The 15,459-nt window shown below is 40.3% G+C and overlaps 1 protein-coding gene across 1 annotated transcript; it reads right to left on the reverse strand.

Annotated features, from left to right (window-relative positions):
- Nucleotides 1-1,270: 1,270 nt before the first annotated feature.
- Nucleotides 1,271-10,657, reverse strand: ACTL6A (actin like 6A). The gene is made up of 14 exons (XM_084528802.1): nt 10,544-10,657; nt 9,858-9,934; nt 9,498-9,672; nt 8,804-8,904; nt 7,498-7,595; nt 6,726-6,820; nt 6,361-6,467; nt 6,192-6,281; nt 5,954-6,015; nt 5,524-5,638; nt 5,110-5,190; nt 4,072-4,167; nt 3,084-3,170; nt 1,271-2,573 (listed from the first exon to the last, which is right to left on the reverse strand). The coding sequence occupies exons 1-14, from the start codon at nt 10,566-10,568 to the stop codon at nt 2,493-2,495; spliced, it is 1,290 nt and encodes a 429-aa protein (XP_084384928.1). The 5' UTR covers nt 10,569-10,657; the 3' UTR covers nt 1,271-2,492.
- Nucleotides 10,658-15,459: the final 4,802 nt, after the last annotated feature.

A 15,459-nucleotide genomic window follows, 5' to 3' on the forward strand; every position in this document is an offset into this window, starting at 1 on the left:
TTAATCCTACTGATTTTTTTCTAGGAACACTTGAGAAGTAACACAAACCAGCTGTTATGAAAGTGAAACACGTTATGAACAGTGACAAGTAGCCAGATGAAGGCATACAGCATAGGGGTGTTTACCTGCTTTACTTTAACAGATGTGTATTGAAACTGGAGAGAAACATGAGAACCTCTAAAGCTCACATACCACACTTTGTTCCCTGATCATCTGAGACAGTTATATGTCAACATAAGTTACATGTGCATTCTATGTAAGTGCAGGGGGAATTAGGTTGTTAGTGAGGTGTGTGCATGCTGGTACTGAGCAAGTGCTGTTAGTAAGTGTGGCAGACTGCTGCAAGGAACTCTTTCCCTAGTTTAAGTTTGGCTTGTTAGAAAGCATTAAATGTTTAACACGTTAGCTTTTAACAATGCAGTCTTAATACCTGTATTTCTAGAGACCAATGACAAATTCAAATACTTGTGCACTGTTTTTTGCAGTGCACAGAATGTTCGTAGGTAGTCTGGTAGTAGTCTTCTGTGGAACTAAAGGAGGCAAGGAACTTTTTACTCATCATTACTGCTCTCTTTTGGTGGTAAACAAAGCTTTTAACCTTCAAAGGAGATTATTCTACATTGCTACATAAAGTCCCCATTTCTACATGAAGTCCCCATTTACACAAATAGTCTCTCAGGAAGCAGGTGTGCTATGCTATATAATCTGATAAGACACCAGAAACTCCAAGGGAACCAAAACTGCATTAGATACATTCATCTCCATCATCTTGACCTGCTCTGCATCACATGAAATACCTTCGTCCTAGACAGAGGCTCTTAACAATGGTGACAAAACCCCAGAACTTGATCTGCTCTTCGTATGGTACTAAACCACTCACAATTGTTACCATTGCACTGTAATTCTTTTGTTTTATGAGGACAAACAGAATATAAAAATTGACAGTCAAGGAAATGTAAGTGTCTGATGTAGAAGGAAAACTCTGAATTTACAGTCAATTCTCCAAGAGAAACAAATTAAAAGCCTACTTTATCTCTTCACCTCTAGCTACAAGCTGTCCGATCACTTAGTACTTCACTGATGCCACAGTAACTTCATCCTTGAATGCAAACTTAAGTCTTTCTTCCAGTGTAACAGCGGCAGGTGATTGTATCGTGTTGTAGCTTACTTAAATTTGCCTCCTTTTGAAAGAGAAGCATAGTTTGTCAGCAACTTTGAAAACAACTTTGTCTCAAGAGCCACCTGATTATCATGGTACAACAAAAACAGGTTGTTTTGATAAATTACTTTATTGCTTGGAGGTAACATGAAACTGTTTTCAACTAGAGGCCCCAGCATTACCCACAAGGTCTTTTAGGATACTGAAAACATAGCAGTATTGTTTATATTTTTTAAATTAGTTAAATGCTATTTGGTTTTCCACAGCTTTTAGAGTAAGGAGCAAAACTTCACCATGTCACAACACAGAACATCATACCGTTGTAAATTTGAGTTGCTTCACAGCATTGCAGAGCTGCATTTTGATAGCCAGTTCCTGCTGAAAAAGTCATCCCACTTCCTCTGCCCCTGAGTGCACGCTCCCCATGCAAAATGCAGGCACTTACTGACCTCGCTATGAGTCAGCCAGAGCTAAACCAGCAATAAACAAACAGCGACTGCCCCTCTCAGTTACAGCTCACTGAAAAATGTCAAGCCACATCCTGAGGTCTTCTCTGACTATTATTCCCCTAGTCTTGGGGAAAGGCAATTCTCTGCTTCACTTTCCCTGTCTCTAAGAAGTTTTGTTTCTCACCTACAAAGGCATTCAGCATATTATATACATTCTTTAGAAATCTAGTGGAGAGAAATGATTGTTTACTGAAACAAAATTGCTCCGTAATAGAAAATTAGCAACCAGTGCATAATATAACATTCACTAAATGGAATGTAACACTCCATTAGACTGTAAAAGTTTACCCTGAACTGACTGCCCTATAGTAGATTAGTAAATACAAACTTTCCATTTTTAAAACAGAAGAGTAACTGTTTCTCTGCAAGTACTCACAAAGTTGCTCAAATAAAAAAAGAGCAAGTTTTATTAGGAGAGAAGTAAGCAATTTAAGGCCAAAGTACTAGCAAAGGAAGACTAATATATGAAAGTACGCTAGACATTTTTAATAAATTTGTGCACGCATTTGTAAGGTTATGCTCTATCTATTAGCTAACCTGTAAAGCTGTTCCCAGGAAAAGATACTAGAGAAAATAGACATTTATACAAAATTATAAAATGCTCATTATATGAATTATTGCTTTACAAAGGACAAACATCCTTTTTCTATGATAGTACCAATTAGGTTTCTTAAAATTTCTAAAGGTTTGTTAAAAATGGAACTTGAATTATGCAAAAAATCCAATATAAATTTTCTACAAAAGAGTCCATCCCATTCCTGAGTATGCTAAAGCTATAAATCAGAAGAAGCACTGAGGAGGCAGCAGTTTTCACAGTAGGAGGTTTAAGGGCATTTTCTTTCTACGCACTGTTTCCCTCCTTCTTCATATTCTTGTTTAGAAATCCACATCTGTTGAAAAGTACCCTACAAAAACAAAACAGCAACAAAAAAAGAAATTAATGTTAAGTGAAATATTAAATTCTCATAGAAGGAAAAACAAGCAAGCCAAATAATGTAAGAAGAGTGACTCCACATGCTTCATAATCTTTTTCCTTTGACTTCCATAGCACTAGTGATTGAACTAAAGATAGGAAGTCGCACTAGCAGAAGCTGATTTCAGTTGCCCTTTCTGATACTGCTAAATGAATCCCCCCAAACCTTGCCAATACTCAGTAACTCAGACAATGAAGTTCATGCATGTGATGAAGGAACAGGTTTGCAACTTTCATGATATACTCTGTGTGTGTCATTTTTTATGTACCATATTTCAGGCCTGCACCTTGCCATTAGAAATAGGAGGCAAATTAAGTTTGGATTATCAGAAACACACAGATAATTATTGCTCCAGTAGCACAAACTCCTCAATGCACACATATGTGGAATTAAGTTTGCGGGTAACAGTGCTGCATAACATAGTAACAGAGGTTTACTAACCAAAGAAGCCAAAATTGAACCGCCAATCCACGAGCTGAATCGCCGCTCCACTGTAGTGTTGTTTGCTATCAATTTCAGGCGCATGCTCTGAATAGAAGAGGAGGTAAAATGAAAGAACAATCAAGTCCAAATTGCAGGCTGGCGCCCTTTGGTCACATGAGAAGGGCAGCACAAAGAACTTTGTGTGTATACCAATATGCAGGTGGAAAACACCAGTTTTCTTTATCTTGCAGTAGAGCTTATCTGCCCTGTATTTAGAATCCCAGAATAGCCACAATGCAAGAGAACAGGAGTATATCTGGCTTTTATCATGTCTCCCAACAGTGAACAGTAGCAAATGCTCGAGGCTAAAAACATAGCAGGTAAAGAGCAATACTACTCACAGGACTACTTAAAATGTATACTGGGTCCAAAACATCTTAGATGTCATTGACCCCAATTCATTAATCAGTTTTGTACCTGTTCTTTCTTTTTGCTTCCAAAATGCCTTGTAGCAATAAGAGCTTTGAATGTCAACAGATTTGCCCCATGGCTATTATGAGTGAGTACCTAACTACCTTTCCCAGTTTCTCGTAACATTCGTGATTTCACAGCTGCTACAAGTTGAACATCTTTTCTTGAATATGGATATTCAAGCTCTCAAGAAAACGGAGTAGTATTAATACTTTCTCTGACATCATATGACTCAAGAAATACAAGTATGTTAAACACCAGTTTTTATCTACAAGTAGGTTTAGCTGTCTGTAACACCCAAGAAGAAAAATTTGTGTGACAAAGTGACAAGGCTTCAGACAGAATGACTGAACATGCCTCAAGCTAGCCAGCAACACTTCAGGAGAGAGGCCATGGAGGGAAAGAAAGAGCAACTGTTGCTTACGGACAGTTACAGAACATGGAATCATAATGTCAAATGGTGCAATACATACTTGTGTATTTATGCAGCAGAAAAACAAAGTGATAAATGCAGTGATTATAAGAGGTGTTTTACCGGTGGAGTTTTCTGAGACAGCTCTCTGTTCAATCTATCTGTGAAACTCTGTATTAGAGTGTTTCCTCCTGCTACAATCACGCTGCCATAGAGGCCCTAAAAAGACAGTAACGTACGTTAATCCTGAAATCATTCTGAAAACAACTTTCATAGAACATATTATCAACAGCAATAATCCGTCACTTGATATCAACAATATTGCATCTCCCAATCCAATTAATTGTAATCATGTGAAAAATATTTCAAGAGATCTTAATGATGAACTATACAAGGAAGACAGAAGCTGTGTGATTAAGGATTCTAAATGATTTCACAGACTATTTTCTTCTGTAGAGAGCCCTACACCTACAGATACCTTCTCTATCCAAGCTGATGGTTTCCTTTCAGCCAGATATTCCAATCACAAAGAAAATGTTTGTGGCACTGGAACAGTTTTCCATCTTATTAATGCTGCAGTTGGTGAACACAAGTCATGGTCTGGCCTACACAGCCAGCCTGACTCTCTATTTAAGAGGAAAAATTTTTGAACTAACCCCCAAGCAGTCCACATCAAATTGGAATCTTTTCAAATTGACACCCAAAAATAGGAAAACACTGTTTTAAGTGTTCTCTAAAACCTCTTCCCTTCCTTCTACTTGCCCCCAACTGTCCCATACGATAGATTATGTTTTAAAAGTACAAGTTTCAAACAGCCCAGAAATCTGAAGATAACAAAGGTATGAGCACAAAATGCTCATCTCATCTGAAGCTAACCCACATTATGCACTACCAGCCACAAAACCCAGACGTTAGCTACATACTCAGTGTTTCTACCTATATATAGAAGTCAAGAATCCCAATTTAGCATTTTGTAAAACAAAACAGGAATCCTATATGTTCTTATATACAATTATGTAATACTTAAGAGAATTATTCAAATGTGTTTATCATTTTCCTAGGAAGTCTGTATTTCTTTATCAACCACTTTCTACCTCCCCCCCCAGAACTCTGGTCAGCACAAGAAGCATCTATGCCTTACCCAGTACATCTAACACTTACCGGCCTGATGTCTATATCACACATTCCAACACTCGTTGTGACAACATGGCTCACACCCAGCATCGTGTTACCAGACAGACCCTAGAATTAAAATTAGTAATTCACACATCACCACTTCAAAAGGCCTGATTATTTTATTACTACTTAAAGGCCTGATTATTTTATTACTATATATTACGTTATTAAAGAGGGACCACGTTGTTAGGGAAAGAAAAAATATTTCTATTTTTCCATTCAGCTAGCTCATCACTGCCCATTTTGAACTACATTTCCTCCTTCTCTATCCTGACCCTAATAAAACAACACAGGCAAATTTTACTGCCCCAGGAAGTTAGGAACATCATACAAAAGGAAGCCATGGGATAAACTAGTGATTTAAAGCCTTCCAACTATTACAAATCACAGTTGTTTTACCTTTACATTAGAAGGGTCAAATAATCCCTCAGGGATTTTTAGACGCTCAGCACCAAAGTCACAGTTATAGCCATTAGGGAACTCATAATGAACCGTTGGCATCTGTGCTGCTACCCTGGAGCAGTCAGAAAATGACACATTAAAGTACAATGCAGAGTACAATGTCACCTAAGTAGCATCATAAACTAAGGTTTCAATGACAGTATTCTGATTCATATGAATTACACTTTTGATAATATTATGATGCCATGCATCTTGGAATATTAAATCAACAATCACCTGTATGTATATTGTATCTCTACTTTCAGAAATAAACAGATTTATCTAATTGGCTTCTGTAATAAAACAAGCTAACAGCAATGAACAGGCAAAGTTCATTGAACAACTGATAATTTTACAAGGACTAAAAAAAAAAAAAATAGCGACGTACTGTTCATCATAGGTTGAATCTGATACTTGGAGGACAGAAGCTTGGAAGTCCTGAATGACACACTATGGAGATAAGAATTACATGGTTACAAGAACAGTCTATATTTCAACAGAATTTATAGAATCAATACTGTCCTTAACATCTTCCATTTCTTTAAGAGGAAAATCTGATGCACCTGTAAACAGGAGTTCTTCACGAGACTGCCCAGGGGAGTTTTAGAGTTGGAGAAGTGACTTACATTACACATGTAGTTGTGCCAAGATCTAGTGACCTGGGGTAACTTCTCTTTTCTCTTCCAATTTGCTGGTGATCCCTCACGAACTGCCTCCTGAGATTGTAGGGAATATGATCATCAGTTCACCGTTTGAGCTCAGACGAACACTTACTAAAAGAAGTTACCTTCCTACCTTTGAAGCAATCATATATGGAGGAATTATCTCAATATTCATTTCCTGAAACAGTTCTCGGCACTGCATAGTAATAAAGTCTCCCGCAAGTGGTGATTTTACAATACCTAAAAGACAAAAAAGAAAAAAGAACAAAAACCTGAAGACATCCCACCAACCCAGAATGCACTGAAATCAGGATGAACTCTCTCAACAAACTCTTACTTATCAGAAGGTACTGTTGGGTGGGGTTTATTGTCCCCCCCCCCCCATATTTAAGGGGATAAATATACATTTAAAAATAATAAAAGAAAATGTAAAAGCAGAAGCTTGAAAAGCTGACTTAACTTTGATACTGCTGTGCTATTATCCATGAAAGTTTTTACCTTGTTGAAGTACATATCCATCATGTACTGGAATAGCAGTGGTGTGTGTTGCCCCGCTATCCAAGATGAGACCTGTGGATCTCCCATTAGCAAAACTAGCCACGAAGATTAAAGAAAATACTGTAATTTTCACCTTAGACAAAAAAGCCATACAATTTGAGCATAACCAGGAGTAAGGACCCCGATGTTTCATCACTTGGCTCTACAACTAGACTTGCTGTTTTCCCAGGCACATCACCTCTCTATGAAGTGCACAACCTCATAGAGACAACATTTAGCTTTGACCTGTGAACTAACTTGAGCTTTGGATGCACAAAGATGACAACTAAGCTTACTGCATAGTATTGACTTCAGAGTATATCCAACTCATTTAGATTCTAAAGGTAAAAATCTGTTATTAGTTCAAAATAATTAGGAATATTCATCTTAAGGCTATGGGAACTTGAAGCTCTATATTACTGTACCTAGTAGTCTGGACAACACCATTTCAGTTCTGTAATATTTTTACCAACGGTATACAAGAACCAAAAAAAAAAAAAAAAAGAAAAAAAAATAATTGCCTCCAAGGACAACAGTCAGAGATTGGGAGAACTTCAAACCAGAGTTCTAAAGTTAAGAAATGGAAGTTGTTTACTTCCTCCCGAGATGTTTATGGAAAAATTAATTTGAAGAAGAAAATTTAGACATGCTGTTAAACTAGGAGTTGCCTAGAATAGCTTTACTGTAACTTTCCAGGGGGGAAAAAAAGGCAGTGCAAACTTATAAAGGATACGCTGTTAGAACAGCGGTTTTACACAAGAAAAATGCAGGGATGTTGTAGTGCTCGAACATCAATTCAGTCAGCTTTTCACGTTTTGCTCTAGTATTCCACTAGAAGGAAAAAAAAAAAAACACAAACATGTAAACAAGAAGAAGGTATGCTCATTGTGCAGATCATTAGAGCACGCTAAAAAAATGCTGGCAAGATGAGGAAATAATTAGTAGTTACAGAACATTAATGCTTATCCAGTATCAGTCCTTCAAAGAGCTTTCCAAAATAACTGACACGCCTATTTTATAGGGGGAAACAGTAAATGAAATAACAATAAATCTAGGTTTCCCTGTTCTTGAAACATCTTCCTACAGTTCTACTCTACCCGTGATTAAGTCAGGATATATCTCAATCTACACATTACTGTAAAAGTGCATTTTTTCCAAGTCAATAATGAAGGTTAGTACTGTAAGGAAAGTTACAATGGAAGCCTCTATACAGACATCACTGAGCCATCAAACAGGAAACAGCCACTGCAAACTCATCCATACTCCACCACGTACAATCGCCCTCTCAGAGGCAACATGAAGGCAGTTCTGTTTCCCTGTTAATTTAGTGATTTTTAAAGCTATTACAGAGAACGCAAGAAATCACCTCACAATCATCAGCCAGATACGATTCAACACAAGGGAAAAATGAAAGAAAATCCTATTCATAAAGACTTTATTGAAGGTATACAAAACTTTTGCATGCCCAGTCTTCATCTTCAGATTTCAACATCTGCCCTTTGAATACTGAACGTTACTAACTGACAGAAGTTGTGTCAATATTTTATTCCTGGAATTTGTATTCATCCACCTCTCTTACCCTACACAACCATTTGCAGAAAGGAAGACAAAAAAATAAAACTTCTCCACTCTACGTATTTATTCTCTGTCGTATAATAAATACTAGATAGAAGACTGAATGCCCTGACAAGTTTTTATTAAGTGTCAAGTACAACATAAGACATCCACACATCTTTTTGCTTTTACTTTAGGCAGTAAACTAAGACTTTTAATTTTTTAATTATTGAAAAATAGTAGTGCATTGAAAGTACTTTCTAACTCATGCCAACTATTTCAAATTGTTGTCTTCTTAAGGCATTTTTAGTAATGCAATTATTTCCCAGAACCTGAAAAGTATTTTTAAATTTGTTGCTTCTGTAATTGAATTTTAACACTTCAAAGCTACCAGCCAGTATCAGATTTCTCCAAGACTAACGTTTGTAGATTCAGCAAGAAGATACAGGTAAAACTTCTCAAAATGCAAAGCTGCTTTTACTCACTGGTGCTTCAGACATAAGGACAGGATGCAGACTTGCTTCAGATTTAATATGCATCTTGTAAGTGTGATCCAAAATTGCCTGGAAACTATCCCAGTCTTCAACTGTAATGACATTGAAGCAAGCAGATTAGTTACTTCTAAGTTCTGATCCACTTCATAAATACACAGAGGTTTCCTGATGCCTTTTTCTTTTTTTTGCATGGAGCTCTTCACTCAAAAGCTGTCCTCAGCAGACCTACACCTCCTGTAGCACTTTCTGCTTTGAAGAATTCTCTTCCTCTCTGAGCATTACGATTGAAATTCAGACTTATGATAGAAGTCCACCAACACAACAAACCACCTGCACTTTATTTTGTAAATCCAGTATCCGTTCTTACGGCCTATAGACTCTGTTCACACATATTACAGTAATAAGCTTAAGAAGCATCTCCAAAAATAGCCATTTATCAAAGAAGGTGTCTAAATCAAAGCCTAAGAAGAACTCTACAAGTTTTCTCTTAAGACAGGAAAACGCCCAGTATCATATTAGAATTTCCTTAGTGAAAGCAGATCCTTTTCTTTATGGTCCTGTTCTCTAAACCCAAGATTAAAAAAAAGAGTTAACTTGTATAGCATCTGTGTATGTGAAAGCTATGACTTTCCGCAGCCTAGCAATGCAACTTCTAAAACAGATAGAAAAGGACAGAGCACCATACTCATTCCATTTTTTAAAGGTGAAATGGCCTCCATATTTTCCCTTGGAACTCTCAGGGCATTGGTGTCTATGTAGTAAGTCGGGCCCCCTTGTTTGCCCTTGTCACCATCTATCTCCATCAGCGTGCTGCCATTGTCCCTTTCCAGCACCACACCAATAGCTGTTGGAAAATCAACCTGCAACGCAAAAGGTAAGCCAGGTATGAAAACGTGTCATGTTCTGCTTGGATTTTTTACTAACAGAATTCAGAGTTTAACTTATTGAATACAGTAAGAATATATATATAAATTCTGAAAACTCATAACTAATAATGAAGTTCTAAGTCAGTGTCATGCCTCGGCTGAGCCACGCAGCTCCTCACCTTTGGACAGTCCTCGCCTGCATAGCCTGCTCTCACCGTATACGAGCCGATGTCAAAAACAAGAGCGCCGACTTCATCTGAAAAGACCGTCAATGAAGAGGCAGTGAACGGTTATTGCACCCCACCACAGTCCTGCCTTGAGTTTTCCCTGCCCCGTTTTGCTGGCAAGAAAAGAGAAGCGAGCTGAAGCATCTTTCCAGAGGCACAGCGCAAGTTCTGTACTGGAGACACCGGACAGCCAGCTGAAGGATGCTGAGCGGCTTTAATTGGGGTGAGGACAGGCTGGAGCCGGGACAGCGCTACACCTCAACCATATACAAAAAGGAGGGTGGTTTTAGGAGAAGGGGAGCGCAGTGCCACCCAAACACAGCACCACACGCAGCCTTCGCCTTCTCGGCACGGCGAGGCGGACAGCTCGCACGCCGGGGGCCGGCCAGGACCGCGGAGCAGGGCCCACAACCACCCTCAGCACTCCCTTGGGCCCCCAGCGGGGCGCCCCACACACCCCACAACGCCCCAAAATACCCCAAAACACCCCAAACCCCCCGAGGCCGCCTCTTCTGCCTCAGGAAGCAGCGAGGGGGGGGTCGAGAGGGCTCGGACCGGGCCGCGGCCCCCTGAGGGAGCGGCGGGGGCGGCCTGAGGGGGGCGCCGGGCCGGGGGGTGAGGGGGGGGCCGGGACTCACCGCCCCCGTACACGCCGCCGCTCATGGCTGCCGCTGGGCCCCGCCGCGCCTCGCCTCACCGCGCCGCCCGGCAACAAAAGCGCCCCGGGCCCGCGCCCCGTCCGCCAATGGCAGCGCAGCTCCCGCCCGCCCTGCCCAACGGCCCCGCTCGCTGGCCAATCGGAGGAGGGGGAAGGAGGGGTTTAGGAGAGGGGTAGCCAATCATGAGGAGGGGAAGGGAGGGAAGGGGAGGGCGGTGCGTGAGGGGAGGGAGGGGTAGAGGGGTGCTGAGGGGGCGTTGCTGTGTGAGGGGCGGATGGCGGGTGGGGGGCTTGGCTGCGAGGGGCTGGCTGTGGAGAGGCGCGATGGCTGCTGCCGCTGGCCCTTCACGCTGTCGTAGAATCATTAAATCATTAAACACAGAATCATTAAGTCGGGAAAAGATCTCCAAGATCATCTGGTCCAACCAAAGTCTCCCACTGTACCGTATCACTAAGCACCACGTCCAACCTTGAACACCCCCAGGGATGGTGATGCCACCACTTCCATGGACAACCCGTCCCAACGCCAGGCTTCTCCTTTTGAGAAGAAATGGCTCCTCATTTCCAACCTGAGCCTCCCCTGGTGCAACTTGAGGACACTCCATCAAGTCCCTTCATCAAATTGTTCCTGTGCCTCTCCGTTGGGTGCCCCCGCTGGGAATAAAATAAATGTGGGTTTGTTTCTTACATCAGGTGTCTCTTGGTAGCCTAGCCTTACGTTGTTCCCTTTCCTCTCGGGACACTCCTTTGCATGTCAGAGACCTCAGGACAAAAATTAGTGCCAGCAGTCTCACCTCATCTCATGTCTGTAGGTATTTCGGTGCTTCCTACAAAGCTTTGTTTCTAAGTTGTGACCTAGTTTCAATTATATCTTTATTTACACTGAGTTTAATCAGTGAAGTAAGAAGAGAGAGAGAATTAATGTTTGGTGCACCCAGTAGTTTTATTCAGCAGGTTCTGTAAAACTGTTGCGAGTAGAACAAGGACTACAACAAGTATAAGAAGTTTCAGCAAATATTGTACCAGTGAAGGAGAGAAGCAGGCTAGATGTGTGCGTTTGGACTCCAGCTCCGAAGATACTGTAATTAAAGTTAAACTGATCACCAGCAGTCTTCCCTTGAGTTTTGGCCTGGACCAAAGCACAGAAGAATAGAGAAATCGAAGAAGAATGGACAACCAGTTGGGTGGTTTTATTTTAAGCGTGGTTATGGGACTGTCAGGATGTGGTTGGACATACTAGCTCTCAAGGGTAAGGAGTTTAATTTGACATAGTCTGATTCTCTTTCTTGAATGAAAACTTCATAATTCTATCTTGCAATTAAGAAATGTGTAGTTTTTACATAAGTTATAATACAGTAAAACTACAAAGTACAGATGCTAGTATTAAGAGAATAAATACAAATCTTGCTTTTCCACTACCACATGAAGTCAGTGCACGTTGATTTTGTGTTATGAAAACTTTTAATGTTAATGCGTTATCATGATTTCCAGTATGTGGCACTAATACTCAAGGCAGAGTTGTCTGAGAAGGAGGAGTTAGTTGCAGTTGGGAAAAGCAGTTCAGAAAATTTGGAATTAGAATTCCAGAGGACCTTGATTTATCTTGTGCTTGTACTTAGGTTTTGTTGTAGCAATGGTTCATCATATTCATACAGTAATTGACACTTTTGACCAGATCTTGCTTTCTCCACAACAGCTGCTTATGATTCATCAGCATGCCAGAAACAAAGACAATCTTGTGCTGCTTTATTTTTCTATAGTGTTCAAAACAGAAGAATTCCCAGTGATGCCAGCAGAACATGTGTGATGGAGTAAAGAGGTGCGTGGCTGCATGAGGCATGGAAAGAGGACATTCCTGTGCTTGACTAATCCTTCCTGCTCCAGTGGCTGCTCAGGACCAATGGTAGGAATTGCAATGTAATACACACTGGACATCACATTGGTATCTAAAAGCCTCAGGTTTTGATAAGCATAAATCTGTGTACAGAACCAAAAGAAAAGCCAAGTCTGTTTACAAGAAGCCCAGAGAATCTGGGGGTGGAAATTTAGGCTGTTAACTGCCTTGGTCTTTCTTTTTGCTGTCTTGCATTTTTATAGGAATTTACATCAGTGAAAAGTGTGCAGACCATCATCACTCTGTTTTGATAACATTTGATGTGACTTTGCATCTTTGCATCTTTGCATTCGATGTGACCAATTTAATAACTCTAGAGTTGGACGTTAACATAAATTGTCATAGGGAATAAATGGAAGAATCGTTTTAAAAGTCAGGCATGAATTAAGGTACCAAATGTTGATACTTACTAGGAAGCAAAAGTTAATTTTATCAGTGGTAGTCAGGAGAACGTGGAACTTCCTGCTTAATGCCCTGAGTGCTTTAAAACTTCATTTAGATGTAATTGTTTCAAGCTAGTGCATTCACCACATACTCACCATGTATAAAGCAATGTAGATAGTGATATATACAAGAAGCCAAAACTGAACAGAATTATATTTTGTTTCTCAACAAGCTGTATTTCCCCAGTGGGTTGCTGATGGCCTGGTTTTGAGCAGTACCATACAACTGATGGTGAATCTCCCAGACTGCAGTGCCAACTTTCAGATTGTGGCAGCAAACTGGCTGTGACCATGGTTTATTCATAATGTCTGTCCTTCTTTGTTGATTGCAAAATGCATGTTAAAGGTTTTATTTTTCTTGTTTTCTGAAGAGGTCTTAAATGTTTATGTGAGCTAAAAAAGTATCTGTATATGAAAAAGCAAAACAATCGTTAATACTCATTCACTCAAGAACTTTGTGTGACCTCTTAACTTTCCACTTTTGTTGCTGAAGTATTTGGGTACTTTGTTAGTTTTATCAACATCCCTGTAAGGAAGGGAAGTATGAGAATAAACATGCTATCATCCTCCTGCAGAGAAAGAGCTAGGACACAAACTAAATGCTATGTCTAACTAACTGGCCTCAACTTTGCCACACTTCACCTTTAGGTTCTTACCTGAGACTGGAATCCAAGCACTGAGTTAAGTTTCATATAAAATATAATACAGACAGACACTTAAAAACTGTGAGAGTGTAGCCGCTGTACCAGATCTTTGGGCTTAACAGTTGAAAATACTAAGGAGAGGAGTTATGTCTGAAGTCTGTTAACTCCAGCAAGGGAGTCACAGGAATATACATGTATGTCCTAGCTCTTTTGGAGCTGTTGTGTCCAACTTGTTCGTTTGCAAAAAAAGACTTCTGACTCACTCTCACTGTAGAACGTGATTGAAGGAAAGGTTGGTGGTGCTTGCTTTTAGTGTACTAAACTTTCCATCACTGATAGATGGCCTGACAATTTTTTTTTTTGAGGGGAAAGGGTAGGAAGAAAAAAAAAAAAGAAGGCATGCTAAGATGCCACCTGATTTTGGCTGGAATAATAGGAGCTAAGATGCACTGGAGAATAGAGGAAAAAATATTAGTGCTGCTTTATTCTTCACCAAACTGGAAGACTCTTTCCTTGTTCTCAGCATGGTACAAATTCACAGAGACAGCTTAAATGTGAAGCAACACTCGCCTGGAACTGGTCCTGAGATAAAAGGTCTGCTGTGCTAAGCCAGTTCCAGCCAGAACCAACTTAATTGTACCTGTATTGCCTTTCTCAAATGAGTCCCTTGTGTATGGATGTCTCATTTGGCTCAGATCTGGCAGCACTCTCTGTTTCAGGCTTAGCACTTGGTCTATACTCACTTTGGATTCTTGCAGGGCTTATTAGCTTGGCAGCTGGGCCAAACCTGAGCTGGCTTAGTACATCTCATCTGCACAAACAAAGCTACTTAAAATTGAGTAGCCAGCTCAGGCTGGTAAACAGCAGATCTTTGTGTCAGCTGAGCCTTACCGTTATATGGGGCATTTTGATCCCCTGGGCAGAGTGGAGGTTTGGATATAACCAAACAGGTAGCGTGGAGTGCAGGTCTCCTGTTTCTTGTGCAGGTGTTCTGCCTCACGAGGTTCAAATTCCTATTCCCAGTGTCCCAGGAGGGTGCAGGGTTGCCTCACAAGTAGTTTTGAACTATGACACTGTGCAGCTAAGAATCATGGCTTTGTGCAGCCGGAGGTAAGGAATCAAAAAGGAGAGACTGGTAATCAATCTCCTCCTTTTCGAGGGAAGGGCCCTATTTCTGCGTATACATTCTTGATTGGGTGAAATAAGGCAGTCCTGGGAGTAAGGCTGTGTGGATGTACCAGTCAAAGATCTCATAGGAGTTAGAGCACTTTCCATGTTACCTTTCTGGAACCAGTTAGGCTTGGATTTTTGGCCTGTTTTATAGAAAGCTTGATTTTCACCTGACATCTGAAAACAGTTCTCGTGAGGGGGATCTTCTGGTGTAACCATGTCTGCTCTGTGCTATGTAGGTTCTGTCACCAGAAGAGGGCATAGTCAAAGCAGGGGGCAGAGACTCCAGCAATCAACATCAGTGTGGCAGGTTTTGGAATACAAACCAGGATTGCATTATTTATAATGGGTTTCATAAAACAAAGTATTAGCTTCATTTTCTAGATCTACGTATTTCATCACAGAGAAGAGATTATTACAAACTTCATTATTGAACAGTAGTTCAGAGAGGAAAAACTAATAGTTTACTTGCTGAATGGGCATGTTTTCAAGAGTTTATCACTTTTTTTTTCCCCCCTAAATTCATTCAGGTAATTTCTATGACAGGTATGTTATTTATTGTACCAGTCATCCAAACTGACTATATAGAACTACGCGACTGCATAGTCTGATGCAGAATAGTGTGTGCTTTTTTTTTTTTTCATACACTGATTTATACAGGGAAGCTGAGGATTGCAGTGCTTTGTCCATTTATTACAGAAAATCTGTATTCGAGGGCAGTCATGCTCCTACAGTTCTAAAGTAT

This window comes from Aythya ferina (genome assembly GCF_964211825.1).
Source record: "Aythya ferina genome assembly, chromosome: 9".
NCBI classification, from domain to species: domain Eukaryota; kingdom Metazoa; phylum Chordata; class Aves; order Anseriformes; family Anatidae; genus Aythya; species Aythya ferina.

Bases quoted from the DNA above. Each gene is read 5' to 3' on its own strand.
- ACTL6A (XM_084528802.1), bottom strand. From the start codon at position 10,568: ATGAGCGGCGGCGTGTACGGGGGCG. The intron at 6,282-6,360 runs GTAGGAAGGTAA...CTACAATCTCAG, and splicing joins CATATATGATTGCTTCAAAG to GAGGCAGTTCGTGAGGGATC. The intron at 6,016-6,191 runs GTAAGTCACTTC...TTATCTCCATAG, and splicing joins GGCACAACTACATGTGTAAT to TGTGTCATTCAGGACTTCCA.